General features: G+C 46.4%; 1 protein-coding gene across 11 annotated transcripts in view; it reads left to right on the forward strand.

Annotated features, from left to right (window-relative positions):
- Positions 1-21,617, forward strand: part of PTPRE (protein tyrosine phosphatase receptor type E) — an 84,054-nt gene that overhangs the window by 45,754 nt on the left and 16,683 nt on the right. For 7 of the 11 annotated variants that reach the window (XM_048946156.1, XM_048946158.1, XM_048946161.1 and 4 more), the window contains exons 2-12: positions 3,203-3,312; positions 9,408-9,510; positions 9,774-9,847; positions 11,453-11,589; positions 15,504-15,594; positions 16,277-16,353; positions 16,478-16,514; positions 16,927-17,024; positions 17,600-17,719; positions 18,935-19,095; positions 21,270-21,405. In XM_048946156.1, coding sequence (XP_048802113.1) covers positions 3,210-3,312; positions 9,408-9,510; positions 9,774-9,847; positions 11,453-11,589; positions 15,504-15,594; positions 16,277-16,353; positions 16,478-16,514; positions 16,927-17,024; positions 17,600-17,719; positions 18,935-19,095; positions 21,270-21,405 — 1,137 coding nt within the window. In that variant the 5' untranslated portion in view covers positions 3,203-3,209. Of the gene's footprint in view, positions 1-2,823; positions 3,106-3,202; positions 3,313-8,135; positions 8,306-8,412; positions 8,681-9,407; positions 9,511-9,582; positions 9,691-9,773; positions 9,848-11,452; positions 11,590-15,503; positions 15,595-16,276; positions 16,354-16,477; positions 16,515-16,926; positions 17,025-17,599; positions 17,720-18,934; positions 19,096-21,269; positions 21,406-21,617 lie in introns of those variants that run through there. The other 4 variants (XM_048946160.1, XM_048946163.1, XM_048946165.1 and 1 more) reach the window with 4 other exon arrangements.

Genomic DNA, 21,617 nt, shown 5'->3' on the forward strand with positions numbered 1-21,617 from the left:
CTTGGAGCCACAGCTTTGGAGTTCACCTTCACCCAGATCCCTGCTTCCCTTGCCTTCAAATCCTTGGTGGTGGGTTTCAAAGCAAGTTCTGTACTCTTCACTTGGAATACCTGGCACTTCATCTGTTCTATGCTGATCTCTCAGATGTGACTCTCAGAGTTTCGTAAGTTGACATCTGTGCTGGAAAGGTGCACTTCTTTGTCAGGTTGTGTAGGAAAAATACATAATGGAATGAATGATTATCCTTACTGTGCTGTAAGCGCTCGTATTCCCTTATCAGCCTTATGACTTAATGCAGCAATAAAATCCAACCAGGATTGGAGTCACGCAGCAGTGAAGTTGTAGCTGGGTGCTGCCCGAGGCGGGAGCTCTGCCCTCCAAAGCACTGGGCTGGCCTGGGGCTTTGTGGATCAGAACATAACTGTGGGCTGAAAGCACTGAGCTCCTGGTGCCTAGGCTGCAGAATCTATTTGGCACCAAGCTGAAGACTTGCTGTATGATACTAAAGCCTGGGGAGAAATGTGGTCTCTACACCGTCCTCTTTGTTGGATGGGAAGCTTTGCTGTTTTGATTCCACTTTGGGAAGATGCAGGCGCTGTGGAGGAGCTCATGCATGGAGTTAGACCGAGTGCTGGGCAGGGCTGTGTGCTTGCAGGGTTCTGAGCCAGACTGATGTTGGGGTGGCATCTTCATCTTCAGCATAGCAGGGTTTGTGGTTGCTGTGCAGTTTTACGGTGATGGTTTTTTTTTCTTTATCACTCTATTGAGTGGGACGTGGAATCATTTTTCTGTAACAGTCAGACTGCAAGAATTGCAATTGTTGCAGGAGTTGCTGGCAGATCTCTGCCTTTTTGGAGCTTTAGCTCATCAGGAATAGCTCATAATCCTGTAATGCAAAACTGTGATTCCACACCTTTAGAGCTGAAGCACCTGAGCTGAATACCCATGAAATAAGGAGTGGATGTAGAGGCACACCAGCAGACAGAACTGCAGTTCCCAAAGCAGCCCCTGTTGCTTTTTGCAGGCAGGAGATGGCTTTGTGCCTTGACAGCATTGGGGTGCCTGGAAGCCCTGTGATAATGGCAGTGAACACCTCGCTCCCCTATTTCTTCCTTTCTGATTTTATCAGCAAGAGGTTTTTGTTGTATATGGTTCCTTGTCTAAGGTGCCTTTCCACTTACCTATCCTTTCCAGAGATGAGTTGTTTTGTTTTTGTTGTTTTTTAACAGTATGTCACAGCACTGCACCTCCTTGAGAAAAGGAAGCGTTGCTGGGTCTGTCCAAGTTGAGTTCTGGCATCAGAAAATGCTGTAGCTGAGGTCCTGCGGTAACTGTATGCCACTGAGCTTATGGAGGAGATAAATATGCTGTAAAACGTTCCATGCTGTTGTGTATTGTTGCAACTTGCTGACCTCGCTCACTGCAGTGCAACAAGAGATACAGAGCGCAGTGCCTGGGCACACGGAGCTCAGTCTGCTGCATCTGCCCCTACATTTGCTGTCAGCTTTGATCCTTCCTCCTTCAGCAAGCAGCAGTGCAAAGCACTTAATCATAGCCTCAGACAAAGGGGCGATCCTGGAATTTTCACTGTCACGTAGATGTGTTTATTTCTGATAAATCTGGGGGCCCTGAATGTGTAACCAGGTTGCACTTCCAAGAGAACAGATGCAAGGTGTCTGACACAGTGAGTGCTTCCATAAAGTATCAGCAGTGCTGTGAGGGGTGTAAGGTGTCCAATCTGCTGATATGGCATCATAGAGTCATTAAGGTTGGAAAAGCCAGAAGCTATCTGTGTTATGGGGCTTGAGGCTGTGGGATTTACCCATTTTGTGCTGAAAGGAGGGATTCTATCACAGTTGTAATGACTGCGAAGTTCCTGTGTGTGTTTTCGGTCTGTTGTTAAGCAGTGCTATATAATATCCTGTGGAAATTGTACTGTTAAATATATTACACTGATAACATCAGGAGCTTTGTTGCACGGTATTACTGTTGCTGTAATTTTGGCCACGGATGGAGAACCACTGCCTGACCACGTTCTGCTGTCTGTGCAATGCAGCACACAGAGCTCAGGGGGGGTTTGCCAAAGACACCACAAAAATCGGGCTGGGCTGGCCCTGCTGGCTGAGGTGCAGCCTTTGTAATTCACCTGTTCTTCAGGGACTGGGTAGGTGGGCTTGTTTAGCTTGGAGAAGAGAAGGCTCCAGGGAGACCTCATTGTGGCCTTCCAGTGCTTGAAGGGAGCAGATGAACAGGAGGGGGGGGCGGATGCTTGTGAGTGTGGATGGTGATAGGACAAGGGGAATGGTTTTAAACTGAGACAGGGGAGGTTTATGCTGGATATGAGGAGGAGGTTTTTCCCCCAGAGGGTGGTGAGGCACTGGCACAGGTTGCCCAAGGAGGCTGTGGATGCCCCATCCCTGCAGGCATTCAAGGCCAGGCTGGATGTGGCTGTGGGCAGCCTGGGCTGCTGGTTGGTGACCTGCACACAGCAGGAGGTTGGAGCTGGATGAGCACTGTGCTCCTTTGCAACCCAGGCCATTCTGTGATGCTATGGTACTCAGGAAATTATCTTCTGATGTCGCAAAGCATAAAGTATTGTGTCGTTGGAAGGCTCTGCTGGGATGTTTTATACCCATAGGCTGATAGCTGTGACAAGTGCTCTCCTAAAGAATGCATTGTGACGCTCTGTGTGTGGATGGAAACATAAGAAAACGTAACATGAGAAAATACAGAAATGTGGCTTAGAGCCCCAGCATTGAACCTGCAATCAAGGCAGGAACCACCAAACATGTGCTCTACTTCTGATGGGCTCTTATGCTCGTGATTCCAGAGCCTGGTACTTAATAGTTTGGAAATGATTCCTGGGTTCATTGCTCCAGTGTAGCTGCGTGCTGTGGGTCGCTGGTGTAGAACAGCTCTTCTGGCCCCATTTCCACAGCTGCCTTTGAGCGATGTCTGAACGCTGTCTTCCTCTTCGTGGACTTTTGTAATGAATTCTTAATGCAGCAACTTGTAGTTTTTCCTTCCTCTTCACATCAAAATTGAAAGTCAAGTGATGAGGCAATGGAGGGTATAAAGCGAGATTTAACTCCTTCCTCTTCCAAAGTAAGCACTGTTTTGTTTTTTTTTTTTCTTTTAATTTTGATTCTGAAACAAAGCAATTTGACCTCAAAATTCATCACATGCTTTTGTTTTCTTTCAGATCCAGGATGGAACAGCCCTGTCCATGCCTGCTGCTCTGTGTTAGCTTTCTGTTTGTGCGAGCTTTACCACCAAATGGAACTGAATTACCCAAACCCACCAGCACTACAAGTAAGGACAGCATTTAATTTGTGAGGATGGGAGCAGGGGTGGAAGGGACTTCAGGTGAGGTCCCTGCAGTGGCATCATGAGTATCTTTGCAGGACTTTGACACCACTAATGCTCTAATCTTGCCTGATGACATCAATTTGATGTGTTTTATTGGTGTCCTACAGTTTACTTTCTGTTTCCAGTATCAGGGAAGTGCAGTGTGATGCTGACATATGAGGTTGGCGTGATGGGACTTGGAGACTGATATAATGAAATGAAATGAAGAGTTGATTGTTTAAAAGGCAAGGTGGTATAGCTAAACATTGTGAGCAACTAGAATTTTTGTGTGTATTCTGTGTTTTCAGTCCTATGAGCTATCTAAGGAAAGACCTGAGATGGATAAGAGCACAGCATCCTGCGGAAGATGAGCTCAGGTGAAAATAGAAGAGGTTTTTGTGAAGGCCCGAGGGCAATCTTCTACTCACCAATCCACCACATCTGTTCCACCTCCTTCAAATTTCTTCCTTTTCCTCCAAGCCCTCCTATAGCTGCCCTAACCCATTGCAGTCCCATAGAGGGGCTGGCTCAAGACAGATATGTGTATTTTAAAGACCATTGATGCTAGTGTTACTTTCTGTAGTTGGATGTCAAATTTCAGTTGCTTGTTGCCCTTTTGCTTCCCAAACCTAGCTTGGTGCCTTCCACCTGCCCGTGCTGCTGCTGGGCGTTGGTTGTCTGACAGCAGTTATCTGTTGAGGATTTGGCTTGCAACTCACATCAGAGGTGGATTTGGGTATGAATGGCTTCTTTATGGACTGGGCTGAAAGAAAATCAAGCTGATTGTTTTCCATATAAATAGCCTGTGAAATCCTGATGACTTCTGTTGTTGATGCCCTGTCTTTATAGGACGGCATTTCTGTGTTGTTTTCTTTTTGTTGTTTTCATTCTGCCTGTGAGCTTTAAGGCCTTGTGGCCAGGAAGCCAAGCAGGAGTCTGGTGCCAGGCATGGCTGGTGGTGGGATGGCCCACATTGGCAAGCAGTTCAGGAGTTGGTGCTCAGCATACCAGCACCAGCAAACCTTAGGGTTGGTTAGAGGAGGAAGGGGTTCAAGCAGCAATGGGGAAAACTTCTGTGTTTCTGGTCTAGCATTAGATGTGGAGGTTGGTGGCCCTGCATGCAGCAGGAGGGTTGGAGCTTCATGATCCTTGAGGTCCCTTCCAACCCTGGCCATTCTGTGGTTCTTTGATTCATGTTTTCATGCAGTATTGTGTTCACTGTGAATATGGTAATGTGGGTAAAAGAAATCATGTCTTAATTAAACCTTCATTTGAGTGATCCGGGTTAGAAATGATCAGTACAACTAAACTGCTTTTTAGAACTATCAAAGCCTTCCTTACTGTGCTGTGAGGAGAGGTTTTGTCTGTTTAAATATGTGCACATGGAAAATATAATGTTGTATAGAGGGTTGCAAGACAGTAGAATTATCCTATACTTACAATAGCCATTGAATTAACACAATATTTTTAATTAAAATAATTCTGATTAGAGCATTAAGAAAACTCTTGAATGGATGTGGAGGTAACTGAGAAGAGCTTTCATTTTGCATGCGGATTTGCTGAATGATCCAAAGAGATGTGGTGCATTTGATTATGAGAAAAACAGTTGTAATTTATTGCATGTCCTCATTCTGGAGGGGTGAATTGTTAAAACATTTGCTGAATTGCAATCTTTTTATTCTAAACACGGGTGCACAATCGGTGTTGTGCAGCTTTTCCTCATATGGGAGTACTGTGAATTTTCCTTTTTGTAAAATCAGAATGTTGTCTTTTACTGCACCTTCATTTACTGGAGAAATTGTCAATGCAGATCAGTATTTATGTTGGTTTATATCTATCTTTCAAGTAGGTAGGACCTTGCACTATCAAATACCCCTAACAAATTGCTTACAGATGATGCTGTCCATAGCGAACGCCGACTGGTTTGTTAAGGATTAATTAGTTATCCAGTATTAATCATTTTTTTTTAATCTCTCCTTGCTGTGTTCTACCAGTTGGGTCATTTCAGTGGGAAAGCAGTGGCAGAATTGCACTATTGAGCTTTTAAGTCCTTTCCAAGCATTGAATGTCAGCAGAGTTTACTGCATGAACACTTCACGTGTTTCATGCCCCTCTTTGTGCTTCCTTTCTGCTATCAGTACTGACATGTTTGGGTAAAGAATCTATCAGATGAGCAGGAGCTTGGGAGATAACAAATGTGCAGCTTCTGTTGCCCTGTTTTCTGCTGATATTTTGAGATTGAGATCTTTCACAGAATCACAGAATGGCCCGGGTTGGAAGGGACCTCAGGGATCATCAAGCTCCAACCTCATGCCACATGCAGGGCCACCAACCTCCACATTTCACAGCAGCCCAGGCTGCCCAGGGCCCCATCCAACCTGGCCTTGAACACCTCCAGGGATGGACGGGGCATCACAGCCTCTCTGGACAGCTGTTCCAGCACCTCACCACTCTCATAGCAAAGAACTTGCCCCTGACATCCAACCTCAATCTTTCCTCCCTCAACTTAAAACCATTTCCCCATGTCCTGCTACCTTTCAGCTCTTAGGAGAGGTGCTTGAGTCCCTTGATCATTGTGATTCCAGCCTTCTCTGGAACGCAGAACATACGATGTGTTCTCTTGTACTGAAAGTGATGGGATCAATGTGTAGGAATGTGCTGAGATGCCAAGAAGTTATGCCCTGGGAGCAGTATTTACAGAAACAACAAAATTCTTCCATTTTCTCATGCAATCCAGAGATATCAGAACTGCCTGTGATAAGTGCTGAGTTCTGCCCTAAGTATGCCACTCAGGTGTGTCTTCAGCTCAAAATCAGCCCAAAGAGCAGCATGAGAACAGCAATGCAAACAGCATACCCAGTGCCTGCAGCTCAGCAACGAGTTGAAAGATGCTCAGCACTCCTACCTGGTAGATCCTCCATTCTGAAGTTGCTCCTAAATTACTGCTTGATGTTTGCACACTCTCTAGGCAAGCTGGGTGCACAATCTGGTGCAGGCTGGGCTGAAACCTGCAGCAGAGCTGTGTCCAGAAGCTCCTGATGGAAGTGTCCCTGGTGGGAGCAGTGCCTGTGTAGCAATGCTGCTGTACCTGCAGGTGACAAAACAGCTCTGTTAAAATTGGGCTAGAAGTTTCATCCCTACTTGTGTGTTTGTTGTGTGGTATTCAGGCTGTGTGCTCTGTACACGTGGGATGGGTATGAGCTGTGTTGTGGCGCAGCCTGAAAAATGACAAGAGAAGGCACTTGAAATGTAACACAAGTTGGTGAGTGTGGTTAGCTTTGAGCTGTGGAAAGATGAGGATTGTATGTGTATTTTCTTGTCTGCAGGTTGAGAGCTGTGGATAGTTGGAGCCCGCTCTCAGATGAACGATGTCCTGCTTGCTCTTTGTCAAATCCCCAACTTATTTCAGATACATGACTTGCTAATCCACAATAAGTCACGTAGCTGAGCCTTTGTGGAATGGAAACAAAAAATAAGAGTTCTAATTCCACGTACATTCACGGGCCACTTCTCAGCCCCAGAGCTAAATGCGAAGGAACTGATCCAGGGATGAGGAAGGGAGAAGTCTGGGGGGAGCAGGGAAGGAGGAGGGCGGGATGCTTTGTGCTGCTGTTAGTTCCCTTTTGTTGTGGTCGGTTTTGTTTTTGGTGCTGGCACGCTAAAACTGGGAACATCCTAAGCCTGAAGGAAGCGGTGACGCATTGCCAGCAAAGGGTTGTGACAGCAGCCTGGGGGGCACGTGGGGCAGAGCTGTGGGCGGTGGGGGGACCATGAGGGTGTCACCATCCTTCTGGTGGCCCATCTCTGCCCTTGCCGGGATGCCAACCACCAGCTGGAAAGCCCTGTTTGCTGTCAGCAGGAAGCCGTGTGGTTTGGGGCTGCTGTCTCCTTGGGGTGGTGGGACGTTTCCCTGGCAGTGGCTGCAGGGCAGAGCAGCTTCAGAAACCACCGGCCTTTCCTCCGTGTTCTGACTGATGCTTCGGTTGTCAGCTTCTGAAGCAGAGCTGATTAAAGAAATATTTCAGGTCTGTGGGTCGGTTTCCCTTTAAAATCCGTGTCTGTGGGGGGTTTTGTGGGCCTAAGGGCTTTTTGTTTGTGAATCCATATCAGAGCTTCCTCTTACAACTTTTGGATTATGCTTATAAGATAGTGTAGGCAAATGTGGAAGAATCACACAGAATCACAAGGTTGGAAACGACCTGCAAGATCATCTAGTCCAACCACCCTCCCATTCCTATTGGTACCACAAGCTACTAAACCATATCTTGCAACTACTTGAAAACATGCCATGCTTTACGTGCAGTCTTTGCAGCATGAAGCCCCTGCTGTGGCCCTGCAAGACCAAAGCAGCTCAATAAATGTGCCCGTGTTCCAGAAGGAAGAATGGGGTGGTATCAAAGCTCGGCTTCCCGCAGGAAAGGTTCTGAGCTCCTTCAGCAGCTGGTAGGGCTGCCCCAGCCTCTGCTGCCTGGTGGTACATGTCCAAAGCTGCCTCAGAAATGGGGTGTGAGATGTGTCAGCTCCTCGGAAAGGAGACAGGGGATTTTGCATCGTGTGAGGGACTGAGGGAAAATGTAATTTCCCATGACTCAGGCTTTGTGCTGGATTTCTTTGTATCTCGGGTGCCTCGCAACCAAACTGGTTATAAGAACTGATGAAATCCCCAAGCCTTGGCTGTAGAGGAGGATCTGAAATTGTCAGTCAGAAGCAGCAGAGGAGATTTTGGCTGCGAAGGACCGGTCTGTACTTTCTGTTTCTGTCTTTGTCAAGAGTGCTGTTTCTGTACGGGGCTCAGCATTGCTGCGCGCCACTCAGCAGCTGGGACAGTGCCCTGTATGCTGTGCTTCATCCAAGCACTCCCTGCCACAGTACTTCTGAAAGGCTCTCAAGTGCTGTTTCCTGATGACTCTTCTGTCAGCACTGCCTGTTTGGTCTCTAGATACCAGTGAAACATCAGGTTTTGTAGCCTTTCTTTTCTTCATCCTGTTACTCTGACTCAGGTAAAGCAAGTGACTCCGTGCCTTCGTGTGCTGTTAGTGTAACCTCACATCTCTCTGGGTTTTATGTTCCCCATCTTTTTGGTGTTTCTTTTTAACGCTCTGAATTGCCTCCTGCTCTCTCACCCATATCTTAAATCTAACTGCTTCCTTTTGGTGTTCATTCAGGATGTGGAAGAGCTGCACCCTTGGGTGCAGTGCTGCTGTCCTTAGGAGGACTTGCTCTGTGGGTGTACATGGCTACTGTACTCTTGTGGTGACTGTTTGTGTCAAGGCTTGTGGCTGGGATTGTTCAAAAAGCATTTGCTGCAAGCAAACAAAATGAAAGAGTTTTGGTAAGCATGAATGCAATGAAACAAATGCAAAGTGCCACTGTTAACAGCAGTTCTTATTAGATGTAACAGATTTCTTCTGTAGTCTTCATTCTGGGCAGGTGTAGAAGTTACTGTCTGTTGCCACATCTGTCGTGGTGTGTCAGACTGGATGAGCTCCGTGTGCTTTAAGTAGACACTTGTATCTGTGAAGTAGGTAATGCCTGGCTGATTTCTGGCTGGCTGAGCAGCAGCTGCTGTGCACAGGATGCTTGCACAAGGAAACCTCCTGAATAGGCTTCAAGTGTTACTTAGCATCATGCGCTCCTTCAGCTTGTGTGGCACTGGCACAGGTTGCCCAAGGAGGCTGTGGATGCCCCATCCCTGCAGGCATTCAAGGCCAGGCTGGATGTGGCTCTGGGCAGCCTGGCGACCCTGCACACAGCAGGGGGTTGGAACTGGGTGAGCACTGTGGTCCTTTTCAACCCAGGCCATTCTGTGATTCTATGATTTTGCTAGGCAGAAATCTCCACGTCACAGGAGCGGTTTGTGCACCTTGGAAGGAAAAAAAAAAAATTCCCCCAATGTTCTCTTTCAGTTTGGCTTCTGTTACATAATTTGTGATGCTCTTAGTAAGTGCAGGACATGGTTGTGTTCCAAAGACTGCTGATATCCTGTGCTGATTCTGCCTGTGCTGCACAAGGCAGTCTGCATCTGCAGCTCTTCACGTCAGCCGTGTTTCAATTTGCAGACTCTACAGAGGAGAACAACTTACACAAGGACCTGCTGACCTCCATGCTGATCCTGCTCCTGGTGTTCATCATCTTCATCCTGTTGGCCGGCTATTTCTTCAGGTATGTCTGTGTGGAGCTGTGCACGCATTGCTCAGCCTCACGTTGGGTTGATCTAATGAGGAAGTGAAAGCACGGCGTGCGTGGGGTGCACAGCCTTCATCGCAGCAGGGAGCGAGCGGTTCTGCTCCTGGCTGCTGGTCGCAGGATGATGAACAGGAGCAGCTTCTCCAGGCTTACCTGGTTGGTAAAGGCTGGGCTGGAAAAACACCAGGTGCCTTTAAATGTAGTTTCTCAGTTTAATGTGGTGTGTGTGTGTGTTTAAGGTTCCGGAGACACAGGAAAGCTGTGGTGAGCTCTGGTGACAAGAAGATGCCAAATGGAATCTTAGAGGAGCAAGGTAAGGGGGGTGGGGGGTTGTTTTCCTTTTCTATGGGAGTTGTGTTTGTGTGCACACGTTTTTTTGTTAATCAAGAATTCAGTCTTTCAGTCATTAGTTATGTTTGCTGCTTACTGTATAATGTAAATTCGAGTTCTTAGTGAAAACAGTAAAAACAGCAACATAAAACAACAGAAGTCCACGTTTATGTATCTTATCTATTCATCTCTCTGTATTTCTTTGTAAACATTCTTTGAGCTATTTAGAAGTGTTCTGTTAAGATGCTGACTGAGATCTGAGTTTTTGGCACTGTGATCTTTGGATTTGGAGAAAGGATTGCACAATTTCTTCTTAAAAGAGGGAGAACCCCTCATTCACTCTGTGAAAGTACCAGCTGGTCCCTGCGCATAAGCAGAGAGAAGCAAGAGGATGGGATGGAGAAGAGGTACAAGGCAGTTGTGCCAAAATAAAGTACTCCTAGGAATGGATAAACACGTTCCCCTTGCCTCTTTGAATGTGCTGCTTTTACTTCCTTGAGCACAGAGCCCTGGGGCTGGTTGCTCGGTGGGGCTCAGGAAGTTCAAGTCTAGCACGTGTGTAGGAGCTGTTCGTTTCTTGCTTAGAAATTCTTTCTACCAAAACAAAGGGGAAAAAAAAATAACGTGAGAAAATTATTTTGGTGCTTTCAGTCAACTCCTTGATGCTACATTTGAATAGAAGAGTTGGTTAGAAGTAACAGTCATTGAGAAAGTCAGGCTGCTAAATATACAGAGCCCAGACTTCCTGCTCTGTGCTGGCTGCTGTGCATGAGCCCATGGCAGCCTGCTGGGAGCTTCCTATGCCCCATCCATGCGGGGTCCTGACTCACTGGTATGGCTGTGTTGGAGCCTGGCTGCTAGAAATCATGCCAGCATATCATAGAATGGCCTGGGTTGAAAAGGACCATAATGACCATCTAGTTTCACCCCCCTTGCTATGTGCAGGGAGCATTTGGGAGATAATCCAGTTTTGTGCTTGCTGTTGGATGCAAGTGAAACTTGTCTTAGTGAAGCAGGCTCTTAATTCCTCCCAGCCCTATTGAGAGACAAATGTTTGAGTTCCTGGAGGCCGTGCTGGTTCTCGTGGCTGTAAGATGAGGGTGACAGCAGAGATCTGGTCCTGTGCTGCCTTGGCAGGCCTGGCCTACCCAGAGCATCTCTTCTGGCTTGCTGAGGCCAAGCAGGAACCTGCTCCATGCTGGGGTTCTGGCAGGTAATAAATACCAGAAATGGTCCCTCTGGTCCCTGCTATGCTGCAAAGCAGCTCTCAGCTTCTGCAGTGCTCCTCAGCAGGAGGAAGGGAATCTTCTCCTTTTGTAAACAAAGCTCATTGCCTCTTTATCAGGTGTAGGTGCAGAAGATATTGTTTTTACCAGTAGTGGTTCCACTTGAGCCTCGTGCATTCCTGAAGAAGTCATTTGGCGTGTGCTTTTGTTTTTTACTTCATTTAAAATCAGCTTTGTAACTCATTGGAGCTTCATTTGAGAAGTGCATTTCGGCATCTTTCAGCATACAAATTTGCCATTTAAAATAATTTATCACTATGTTCTGAACGTGGTTTTAACATTGATTTTCCTTGAATTGACAGAACAGCAAAGGGTGATGCTGCTCAGCAGGTCTCCTTCGGGCCCCAAGAAGTATTTCCCTATTCCAGTAGAAAATCTTGAAGAGGAAATAAGGATACGATCAGCAGATGAAGGGAAACTGTTCCGGGAAGAGTTTAATGTAAGTCCTCAGAATTGGAGTGAAGAGCAGCATATGAAAAATAAGGGGCAAATGGAAACCAATTTGTTAAAATGTTATGTGTGTGATGCTGATGTCTCAGAGCCTTAGCGCGTGTTACGTGAGCGTCCTGGTACAGTTTGTCATCCTTTAACACTCTTTCATTTAAGCCGGGTCAGTTTTGAGGCAGAACTGCTGTTTGTGTTAGGTTGCTTGAGGCATTTGGGCAGTTCAGCCCAGTGCTCGCATCCCTTAATGCTCATACACCTCTGTGTGCCTGCTCCTGCTGTCATGTGTAGTCTCTCTTTTTCTGGGAGTAGTCTGGAGCTGTGTGACACTGCGATGCCCAGTGTGTGATGTATGGACTCTTTGCCACTCACTAGCACTTAAAGATCTTTAGTGTTTGCCTGAAAGCTGGAGGGAAGTGAAATATCTTTAGCATTGACTTTTCTTGTTTGTGATGAAAAGGAGCATTTTTTTTTTACAAGTGAGTGCTTCACCTCTGTGGGAAGTACTTAAGGCAGGAGGAGAGAGCGGCCTTAATGTCACCCTAATGAGGTTTGGGGGTTTTCTGGTGATTTGACCGTCTGCACTTCATCATCCCATCACTTCCCTTTTCGTAGGGCTTGGTGCCCTCGCGTTTCCATTGAGTGTCTCAGCTGTGAGGGTTTTTCTTTGAAGCACTCGGTCAGAAAGGGGATTTTGTTTCCTGCACTCAACCCAACTTCAGCTGCATGTGGTCGTGGTGATGAGTCTTATCCAGAGCCTGAGGTGAGCTGTTGCAGAGCCGGTGCCCGTGAGCAGACATAGAACTGCACTCCCACAACTTCAGGGACCTTTTCCAAACTTTTGTTATTCCTCTTCACTTCCCATAGCAGCAGAAGCAAGTCGCACAGAGCAGGAGCTTAAATGTCAAATACAGAGTTCTCAAAGCCAATGCTTGCGTTGATTAGACAGTCTGTTATGTTACCTTCTTAATTGGTAGTGTATTTATAGCTGTGATTTATTTGACGATATATTTGAAAGATATGATTTCTTTTCCTTGTGAGAGGAAGAGGACTGTGGAGATATTTATCGAAGTCGACAAAATGAATGCAAAAACTCACTTGACAAGATGCACGCTTGTGAATTTTGACTCCCCTGATTAACATGTTCCCCAGTCAGGATGGAAGCAAGCAATCTGTTTTCATTTTAAAACCTCCTCTGCTCGGATTGCTTTCTGTACCGTGCTCTGAGAGGGTGTGCTTCAAGTCTGAAGGCTGTGCTCCTGTGCCCACAAGTCAGCAGGCATCCATAGAGCAGGCCTGGAGGTGGCTGAGGTGATGGCTTGTAGCATCTGCTTGGAGGGGTTTGCACTTGGTTTCCCCTTGTATTGCCTGTGGTTGTTCGTGTGGGTGAGAATTGTGCTCTGTCCTGGCAGCAGCACCCAGCGGTGCCAATGCCTGCTGTGAGGTTTGGGGAGCACGAGTACCTGGTCTCCTTTGCAGTTTTGAAGTAGATTTGGGCTGAAATCGGTGTTTTGGCCCTCCTGTGAGCTGGCACTGGCTGCACAGAGAAGCTGGGCCCAGGGGGTTTCTGAGGAAAGAAAAACAAAGTGAGCGCCCTTCTGCAAAGACACAGTGATAGAATCACAGAATGGCCTGGGTTGCAAAGGAGCACAGTGCTCATCCAGTCCCAACCCCCTGCTGTGTGCAGGTCACCAACCAGCAGCCCAGGCTGCCCAGAGCCACATCCAGCCTGGCCTTGAATGCCTGCAGGGATGGGGCATCCACAGCCTCCTTGGGCAACCTGTGCCAGTGCCTCACCACCCTCTGGGTGAAAAACTTCCTCCTCATATCCAACCTAAACCTCCCCTGCCTCTGTTTAAAACCATTCCCCCTTGTCCTGTCACTATCCACCCTTATGAATAAGATGGATGGTTTTCATAGAATTGTGGTCCTGATTGTGGTGTCATGCTTTCTGTTTTACACTTAAAGCCTAAATTACCCTACATTGCACATGTACACTACCCAAAGTAGCAACTTCTTCATTTTTTGGTGCAAATGGAGCACTGCAGGAGCATTCTTCTTCACAGCAGAACAGAGCAACAAACAGTGCCCGAACCCAAATATATTCCTTCCAGCATGGGCCCCTCGGGTGAGCCTTGTCTCTGCTTATTGTCCATAGGGCAAAATGAGTGCGTTGTTTGTTGAAGCGTATGACGGCCTGGTCATTGCCTCAGTCTTCAGATTGATGAAAGGAAGATTTTTTGAACACAATTTGCAGAAATTTGACTTTGCTGCTATGTGTCCCTGTGGTTTGCATGGTGGGAAGCTGAGACAACGCACTGATGTTGGGATAGGTCATAGCCCTCCATTGGTGGGAGGGGAAGCAGATAAGGCTGTGCTGTGGCTGCTGACCCAGTGCCACCCTGATGCATCAGGTCCTGGTGGGGCACGGGGGATGGAGTGCCACCGTGCAGCTGTGGTGAATCACATCCTCTGCTCTGGGATGTGAGCAGTGAGGTGGGGTTCTCCTTTGGTGCGTGGGGAAGGGGCAGGGAGGGTTTTTGTGACTGTAAATGGATTTTAATAAGTTTAATTAGCAAAGAGGCTGTTTTCAATCAAATAAGGAATTAAGCAGCTTACCGAAAGTAGCTTTCATTTTTCAATTCCTAGCTCTTATTTTAACCTTATCTCTACTTACCTTCACAAGTTTAAGTGATGCTGGAAAAAAACCCCACGATTGCAAGTTGCTGTTCTTTCTGTGACGGTGGTGAGGTCCTCCTTTTCCCTCCGCCCCTTTCCTCTCTTTTAACCTGGCAGCACCCATTTGTTTCTAAGGAGAAATAATGAGCAGTGCTTTCTGACGGGCAGGCAAGGGCAGTTTCTTTAGGGTTCCTCATAAAACGCAGTCATTTCTCGATCTTCCTTTCTGCTTTGTGATTCAGGGCAGATGGAGCAGGTCTGGGGGAAGTGGAGGAGGAAGGTGATGGGTGGGAGAAGGCAGTTCTGACTCCCAGACAGCAGTTTTACCTTAACACTGCTCTAGATGTTCAGTAGAAGAACCTTGAAGTTCCATTCAGTTTACACCCTTGGCTGTGAGTGAGGTGTCTCAGTGCACACGGAATACAAGGCCACGTCTCCAAGTGAGCAGCGTTCCTTGCTTTTCCATGGCCCCTCCCAGAGCATCCCTTTCATTCTCTCATGACTTCTTGGCAGGTGCAGCTCAGCAGCTCTGCCCATGGAGGTGCAGCAGTCGCACCTTGGGCTCCTCCTTGCTTTCATCCTCACCCTCTTTATTTCTTTTCTTCATTTGATTGCTCTGCAAGACTTTTTTTTAAGCCGGACTAAATTTATCTGCAGTCTGAGATCTTACTGCTTACGAGCAGAATTTTGACTTGTGCTCTTACAGCGAGCTTCAACAGAAAGGAACCACTGCTTTTTTTCTGCCCTTTCAGCCAGAGTTGGGTCCTCACCTATAGATTTTGGAAAGCTATTTGATATTTCACGTTCTCAGCACTGGGCTCTTAACAATCAAGCTCTGTTCCTGTTATTAACCAACTGCTCTTGCTAAAAGTAGCTCTGGGAGCAGAGCGGTGCATCGGGGGCTGGGTGGCGGCGCTGTGAATCACGGTGGCAGATGGCATCTTAAAGCAGCAGCTCAGATTGCAACAGGCTTCTCAATAACTGCGATCGCTGGTAGAAAAAAAATCACTTATGTTTCAAAAGTGCTGAACTCGTTTTCTGATGTGAAATCTGCCAGGGCACGGTTTCCTGTTTTAGAGTAATGAAAGTTATTTTGGAAAGAAGTCAAATATGTTTGATTCTGTTGGCTGAGAGGCAGTACGTACAAATGCAGATTTGTCCTGTGCCACGTGCAGTCAGCCCTTAGCTGATGTAACACACTGACTGTGTATTTTATTTTATTTTTTTCAGTCTTTAACACCTGGATACGTGCAGGGAACGTTTGAAATGGCAAATAAGGAAGAAAACAGGGAGAAAAACAGATACCCTAACATCCTCCCATGTAAGATGTTACCCTTCCTTCTAAGCCAGGCCCTTTTAGCTGCCTGTCTGGCATTGAGCATGCTGGTGCTGGTCATAATTTCATTGGTTGCAGATGTTCTTCATGTCTCTGTAAAACCTGTTTGTTTTGCCATGGTGTGTCTCTAGCTGTTGATCATTTTACGTGATGCTGCTGTGTAATGCTAATCAGCTGTTGTTCTAGAAAGCCTTCAGCAGCTGGTGTTCTACCAAATGACAGTACATCAAACTGGTATTTCAGGTTAGCATTGGGTGAGACAGCGCAGTGCAGTTTGGGCTTCAGCTGTTGTAGAGATGCGGTCCTGGTAACCCTCAAGTGTGAGAACAGTGCTTCTGTGGGGGCAGTTTCTTACTGAGAGCTGGGAGCAGTGCACGACTGGGCAGCGCTGTGCTGCTCCTCCAGCTGCAGGTCTCACAGCCACAAACCTTAGGCAGCTGCTGTCCCTTCCAGCTTTTGCCATTCCAGGCTGTGGCAGCAGGAGGGGGAGGGCTACCAAAACCCATCCGTGTTGTCAGTGGGTTTGGTGGGAGCTGATCTGAAGCGGCTGGTGTCCAGCCTGTGTTCTGGGAGGCAGCTGATGCTGGGCCCATCCTGATGTTTGCAAGGACAAAACCCAGTGCAGATGGTTCGAATGCAAATGTTCTCATAATGCTTTTTCTTCTAGATGATCATTCCAGAGTGATTTTGACCCAAGTAGATGGAGTCTCGCCTTCAGACTACATTAATGCATCATATATAGACGTAAGTTCAGTTTTTCTCTGCTAGCCAAACTGCTAACTTTGCCTGTAAATTAATATTAAATAGGTATTTTTGTGCTTGCACACGTTTGCAATTCATTTTTTAACTATGATATTTATTTCCTCAGGGTTATAAAGAAAAGAATAAATTTATTGCTGCACAAGGTAATCAGTTTATCATCAAGTATCAATTTTGTGTCTAAAAGTACTTAATTTTAGAAGTGTTTGGGTTTAGAAGTGTTAGGGTTTGTTTTCAGGTGCAGATGGTGGCTAAATGTGAGGTGAGCTTTAAAGGTTAGAGTGTAAATGAGAGGAAGGTGAGCATGAGGGAGGCCACTGCCTTTTCACCCACAAATACTGCTCTCAGTTTGGAGACTCACTTCCAGCACTTGCACTTTGCTTCTCTTCTTTTATCTCATCCGGGGGAGCTGGGGGAGGAAAACTAATTGGGTAAAGAGAAATAAGTTGTTTTTGTTGTTGTTTGTTTCTTTTTTTAATTATTATTGTTTTGCTTGGTAAGGAATGTGGTGTAGGTGCTCTGCCAGGTCTCTTGAGCAGGTCTGTGTTCTGTGTGCAGGACCCAAGCAAGAAACAGTCAATGACTTCTGGAGGATGGTGTGGGAGCAGAAGTCTGCCGTTATTGTCATGTTAACAAACTTGAAAGAAAGGAAAGAGGTAAAGGGCTTTCAGCACAACTGAGGGTGTGTGGAGGTGGCTGCTCAGCATCTGCTTTCTTTTTTAGCCCTTCTTCGCACAAATGAGTGCCTGCTAATAAATGTAGCTTTAATTTCTAAAAATATGACTTTGTGAAAGAAACCTGATAGCTCATGTTGTCCTGCACAGCCTGTAACCAGAGGCACATTCTTGCAGCCAGAACTGTTAAAACTCAGTGTTCCTGCTGACTACTACATGAGGACACCCTCACATTTCTCACCAAGAACACCTAAAGCTTAAAATTAAAGGGTCAGGACATCAGGTTCCCTTTCCATCACCAGAAAGCCCTTCTCCCATGCTGTCCAGTTTTGGGTAGCTTAAAAAAAAAAGTTTCTAAGCTATATTCACACCCTTCTGTGCATAAATTTAATCATCAATAGCACTGGCAAAGTGTTAAAGCTGTCTGCTGTCAAATGATCAACTCCACATACTCTTATGCATACTTACGTTCTGTTTTCAAGTAACTTCCTTGTTCTCTGTGTGACCAGCAATGAAGTCAGGCTCAGTGTTATAAAATGCACTGTGTGTTTCTGCAGGATAAATGTTACCAGTACTGGCCTGACCAAGGGTGCTGGACTTATGGGAACATCCGTGTGTCAGTGGAGGATTGCATTGTGCTGGTGGATTACACCATTCGCAAGTTCTGCGTCCAGTCGGTAAGGCGCAATCCTTGTGCTCCGTCTGCGTTTGAGGTTTTTCAAGCAGGTGGTTGCAAAGTCCCATATCTGCTTGAAAGAAGTGAGGAAAATCAGTTTGGTGTGTTTGCAAATTATTAAGAAGGGTGCAGTGCCAGGCCTGGCAGGGTGGTGGGCACTGGGGGACAGCCGCCGTGTGTCTGCAGCCAACTGATGAACTGCAGGAGGCTCTGCTCGGTGCTGTTCTTACCCAAGGAGGCTGTGGATGCCCCATCCCTGCAGGCATTCCAGGCCAGGCTGGATGTGGCTCTGGGCAGCCTGGGCTGCTGGTTGGTGACCCAGCACACAGCAGGGGGTTGGAGCTGGATGACCACTGTGCTCCTTTGCAACCCAGGCCATGCTTTGATTCTGTGTAGTCAGGTGCCGCAGAAAGTCACTCATTTGGATTGTCAGGGAGAGAGAACAGGAGCAGAGTGCTGACTCCTTGGGTCCCAGGAGAGAGGCAAACAGTGATGGTGGCTCCATACACATACACAGCGTGTTGCCTTGTATGGGTACAAGTTCCTGTAGATCTCTCTCCTGGAAGGAAAGGCTGTGCTGCTCCTAATGCAGTGATAATCTGATGCAGATGGAAGCCATCAGGTTAGACCGTAATGTTAATTTCAGCCAGTGCTTCTAGTGAGAGGTGATAAGCTGTGCACAGCTGCATGGAAGTACTCAAATTTCACTTCTCAAGTGTGGTACAGAGTGCTAATACTCAACGCAGGCCTTGTGAAGTACTACAGAACACCCACCATTGTCCTCTACTGCGTTGATCCTAAGAGTTTGTCCCCATCTTTCTCCTTGTCCTAATAAAACAGTTTGCAAAAGCTGGCATTTGGCACCTTGTAACAATGCAGATCCTGCACGTTTAGATCACAGTTTTTGAGCTTCCTGTCAGGTTGCTAAAAGGAGAGTCGTGAAGGTTTTATGAGAGAAAAAGGACTGAAGATTTGATCCATTGTTACCATAAATTGTGAATCTCGTTCTTCACGTACCCTACTTTGGGATTACTCCTTTTCTCTGCCAAGATGCATTTTAAGGATGTGTGGTAACGGATGTTTATATTAAATGTATGCTGTGAAGTCAGGATCCAGGTGTTGCAGGAGTGCAAGTCATAAACAATCCTGAGAGTTCTTTTCTAAATCTCCGAGTGGAAAATGAAAGTCAAACTCAGAGCCCATGTATTCCCTGCAGCTCCACGATGGCTGTAAGGCGCTGAGGCTCGTGACGCAGCTCCACTTCACCAGCTGGCCTGATTTCGGGGTGCCTTTCACACCTATTGGGATGCTGAAATTCCTGAAGAAAGTCAAGGCGTTGAATCCTGCCCTTGCTGGGCCAATTGTGGTTCACTGCAGGTAGGTCGGCGTTCGTTAGGCCACTGTGCTTGTCTGACCTGGAGTTAGGGGCAGATAATGGAGGCTGAAGATGTATTTTCTGATAACAGGCTGTTAATTTTATGTGCTTATGGGTATGTAATATTATGCTAAGCTTTCTTAGAGCTGGGGACAAGAACAATTCCAAAAGATCTGTCTTTGCTGTCACTTTCATATTCAAACAGAAGGTTTTGTTTTATCTGTGAGTGATCTTTGGTATAAATACGTCCTTTGTCAGAATACAGCCTCGTCATTACAAATCTGTGACCTCCGCCATTAACTGCTCCTCTGAGAATTCATCCTCCACTTTTCCCACAACAAAATTAGTTTGCTATGTGAATTGTCAAATGCCGAGAAATCTAGAAATAAAGGCTTGCATTTAGGAGATTTAAATGCTGCAATGTAAGAAATGTACCACATACCAATGCAGAACATAATCCCACTCCTTCAGTTGCCGACACATGAACTTGTTGCATTAGACGTTTCTGAAAAGTGTTTGAAATTGGATGTTAACGAAATCACAATAAAAAGGAGTTTTAGAAGTGTCTTTTTAGGATCAATTACTGTATCGAGGTTGAAGTAAAAAGAAAAGAGTAGTGGCCTTGTCTTTCTGGGTTTTGTTTTCAAGGCAATGGTTGTAGGTTGATGTATTTCTTTCTTTTCTGTTGCTTATGTTGGATATTCAGAGAACATTGGAGAGTCACTGTGTGCTGTTGAAAGCAGCCTGTTTGTCCTGCCCAGCCCAGCTTTTGGTTCTTCCCTATAGACCTTTCTGGGCTAGAACTTGTCTTCTCCCTCATGTGTCATACATCGGAGTCTTGAGGAAAACTCTTGCAAGGAATGAGATTTTTAGCAGTGTCACACAGCCTTTCCTTTGGGAAACCCTCTTGCAGTGATGTTCTCTGGAGACCAATGCTGGGTTTAAGCAGTATTTTGCACAAGCAGGAAATTCTGTGCTTAACTTAATCAACAGAAGTTGAGCCAAAATAGAGATAAGTGTAAAATATCTCATTAAAATCTCCAGAGATTTCAGTCAGCCAGTGCAGCACAGCACACTGATGCCATGACGTGTGGGCTGGGCGATAGTGCAGAGCTTCAGTGTGTGCTCGAGGTGACAAGTGAGGAAGGTGACACTCGATTTCCGTCACGGCCAGGATGTGACACTATTGAATTGTTGGGGAAAGGAAAGGGAAACTCATCGGTAGTGAGTAACCGTGCTTTTTTTTTCTTCAGTAAGCTTTTACAAGGATACCATCCAGTCATCCTAAGCAACAACTGAGTGAGGGGGGGCCCAGAGGGGGATCGTGTGGGGAAAAGCAAGGGACTTTAAGGCAAACATGGGGGTCAGTAAAGTGAGCAGCCTTTGTGGGAACATGGTGGGCTTGTCGGCGGCACGGAGAGGTCACACGTGAGTGAAAGGAAGCAAGAGGGAAGGGAGGCTTGGCGGTAGGAAATGGCCACAGGCAGAGATTGTTGGTGGGGTGTTGTTTGTTTGCTTGTGCCCTGATATTATTTCAAACCTGATTTTTTCCTTGCTGAGAGTTGAGCTGTATCTTTGGGCACGTGGGGATGGAGGGAGAAGCGTGTGTCATGATTTGGGACCTTGCAGCAGTGGCTGTATGAAGTAAGCTAGCAGAAGGTCAAAGGAGGGCTATTAATGCCTAGCACAGGATGCCATGCCCTTTTCCTCTGAAAGGAAGAACTGAATGTCGCTGGAGTGATGTAATTTGTGGGAATCTTGCTCCCTCTTGTGGCTTTCGGAGGATGTCTGAAAAGAAAACAAAATGGGAATAGCAACGTTAGGAAGTGTAGAAGTCACAGCAAGTTACTAAGTGTCTAAGTGGTGTGGAATAGCAACCATGCAGGTAAGTGCTAAAAAGAGAAATTATAGCAGGACAAGCACAAGTTCCAATGGTCTTCGAGTAATATAATTTTGGTCAGCTTCTGAGCTGTTAGAAGAGGTTTTTTAATGCTAAAATTTAGTTTTGTCATTATTGTCACTACTAAAATAAGAAGTGAAGCCCCGTGTTTCGCAGTGATGAGAATTTTTGTTGATTGAGAGCAGCACAAGTTCCACCTCTGTCATTGGTGTGGCAGTTCCTGCAGACTCTGTTGTTCAACTGAGGGATTTTCTTGTCTTTTGTTTCCTTCCGAAGCGCCGGTGTGGGCCGGACGGGCACGTTTATCGTTATAGATGCCATGATAGACATGATGCATGCTGAGCAGAAAGTTGATGTTTTTGAGTTTGTTTCAAGAATACGCAATCAGCGCCCACAGATGGTTCAGACTGACGTAAGTAGTCACCAGTTGGAATTACAGCTCTACAAGTTTCAAGCCGTCATTGACACAAATAATGTACGTGTGTGTGTGAGCGTGCCCTGTTCCACTGCATGCCTGGATAACTGGAACAGGAACCTTGCTCTAGAGGGTGGCAGGGGGGTGGAACTGGGTGATCTTCAAGGTCTGTTCCTACCCAACCATTCTATGGAAGGTAGCACTGGGAA

Source organism: Lagopus muta, chromosome 5 (assembly GCF_023343835.1).
Source record: "Lagopus muta isolate bLagMut1 chromosome 5, bLagMut1 primary, whole genome shotgun sequence".
Lineage (NCBI taxonomy): Eukaryota > Metazoa > Chordata > Aves > Galliformes > Phasianidae > Lagopus > Lagopus muta.